This window comes from Pterocles gutturalis, unplaced genomic scaffold (assembly GCF_000699245.1).
Source record: "Pterocles gutturalis isolate BGI_N339 unplaced genomic scaffold, ASM69924v1 scaffold4571, whole genome shotgun sequence".
NCBI lineage: Eukaryota > Metazoa > Chordata > Aves > Pterocliformes > Pteroclidae > Pterocles > Pterocles gutturalis.
The window spans coordinates 238-1,970 of NW_010102775.1; the positions used below are offsets into that span (position 1 = coordinate 238).

Sequence of the window (1,733 nt, forward strand, 5' to 3'; positions counted from 1 at the left end):
CTGGCCAAACTCCAGCTTGTGCTGGTTTTAAAACTCCATCTTGTCCTCTGCAGGCATCCCGACGCTGGGGAAGAATGTGGTGGTGGCCGGCAGGGCGAAGAACGTGGGCATGCCCATCGCCATGCTGCTGCACACGGACGGCAGGCACGAGCGCCCCGGAGGTAGGGGCTTGGTGGCCTCGGAGCCTGTGTGCCAGGAAACCCTCAGCCTGTCACTCTGTCCTCGTCAGGCTCCTAAACCAGTCCCGGGAGCTCTGTAGGGACGCCGGCCCATCACACAGGCTGTGGTCAAGGCGGAGGAGTTAACTCTGCACATAATCAGTCTTGTAACATTTTTTGGAGCTGCTTTCAGTGACTCCTTGTCCTCTTCCATCCCAGATCCCTCCCTCTGGCTCCGTGGGCTGTTCCCTGGGGTTTGGCATCAGGCTCTGATGTTCCTGGTGAATACAGGCTGGCCGTGAAGGGGAAAGCTTAGCGAAGTGGCTGGGTTTGGGTGAATTAAATCTCCGTGTAACCACTGTTGCAGGCGATGCCACGGTCACCATCTCCCACCGCTACACTCCCAAGGAGCAGCTGAAGCAGCACACGATCCGCGCCGATATCGTGGTGGCAGCAGCAGGTAAGACTGGACTCTGACAGCGCAGGGTGCCGGCGAGGGGTTTCTGATGGGAACCTGCGCTCGCAGGAGACGATCCTGGGGCCTCCCTGCCTGCAGCAGTGCTCCCATGGCTGGCAGCAGCTCAGGGCGAGGACCAGGAGAGCAAGCGAGGGGCTGTTGGAGCCGGTTAATCCTGGGATTTAGCCCAGGAGCTGCATAGTTGATCTCACTAACAGAGCTGTTTGTAGGTTTGCCTTTGAAATGTAAAATAACATCTGGCAGGAGGGCTGGGTGTGCTGGGAGCACCTGATGGGATCCAGAGGTCAGCTCCAGACAGGCTCCTACACGTCCAGACAGTTCTCTGTTTATGTGGGGAGGAGGAAAAAAATACCAAGATAGCATCTGCTTACCTAGAGACAGTCAGAATGCTGAGGGACAGCCGCAGTGCCAGCTTCAGAGCGCAAGGAATCCCTTGGAGGTGTCCCCTTCGGCGGGCTGTGCCCTTGGCAGGGAGGGGGTTCCTCAGCCGAGGAGTGGAGCTGATCTGGGGTGAGCCTGTGGGGAGGGAGGAGAGAAAAGGGGGGTTGGAAATCGGGTATGAAGAGGCTGGGGAGAAGTGGTGCTGAAGGCGTGGGGGTGCGTGGTGACAGCCCTCTCTCCCTGCCGCGCTGGGTTGCGCTGCTCTCGGGTGCTGCTCCAGCTTTACTGACTTCAAATGGTGCTGGAGCTGCACGAACAAACCCAGCCCCAGACTTCAAAGACAAACTTTAAGGTTTCAACTCAGAGGATGCTTTGGTCCCAGCTGCTTTGCCAGCCTGAGGGATTCCAGCTCTTTGAGGTTATCAGTAAACCACTCAAATTCCTGAGCTGACATCAAGGCGTCAGCTGGAGCGTGCAGCTGCGGCAGGTTGGCGTGCGTGGGTCAGGACAGAACACGGAGACGGGGTGAGGGGGAGCAGGGGGCTGTTTAGCACCACCCCACACGTGGGGTTCTGTTTGTGTTTTTTCTCCTAGGCATACCCAACCTGATCACAGCTGACATGATCAAAGAAGGAGCCGCGGTCATCGACGTGGGGATAACGAGGGTGCAGGACCCCATCACTGCCAAACCCAGGCTGGTCGGGGATGTGGCTTTT

At 58.1% G+C, this 1,733-nt stretch overlaps 1 protein-coding gene across 1 annotated transcript in view; it reads left to right on the forward strand.

The window, feature by feature from the left end:
* Positions 1-1,733, forward strand: part of LOC104471166 (bifunctional methylenetetrahydrofolate dehydrogenase/cyclohydrolase, mitochondrial) — a gene marked incomplete at its 5' end in the record, with an annotated part of 2,814 nt that overhangs the window by 182 nt on the left and 899 nt on the right. The window contains 3 exons of the mRNA XM_010086411.1: positions 35-161; positions 526-618; positions 1,612-1,733. The exon at positions 1,612-1,733 is cut by the window's right edge and continues 4 nt beyond it. Coding sequence (XP_010084713.1) covers positions 35-161; positions 526-618; positions 1,612-1,733 — 342 coding nt within the window. The remainder of the gene's footprint in view (positions 1-34; positions 162-525; positions 619-1,611) is intronic.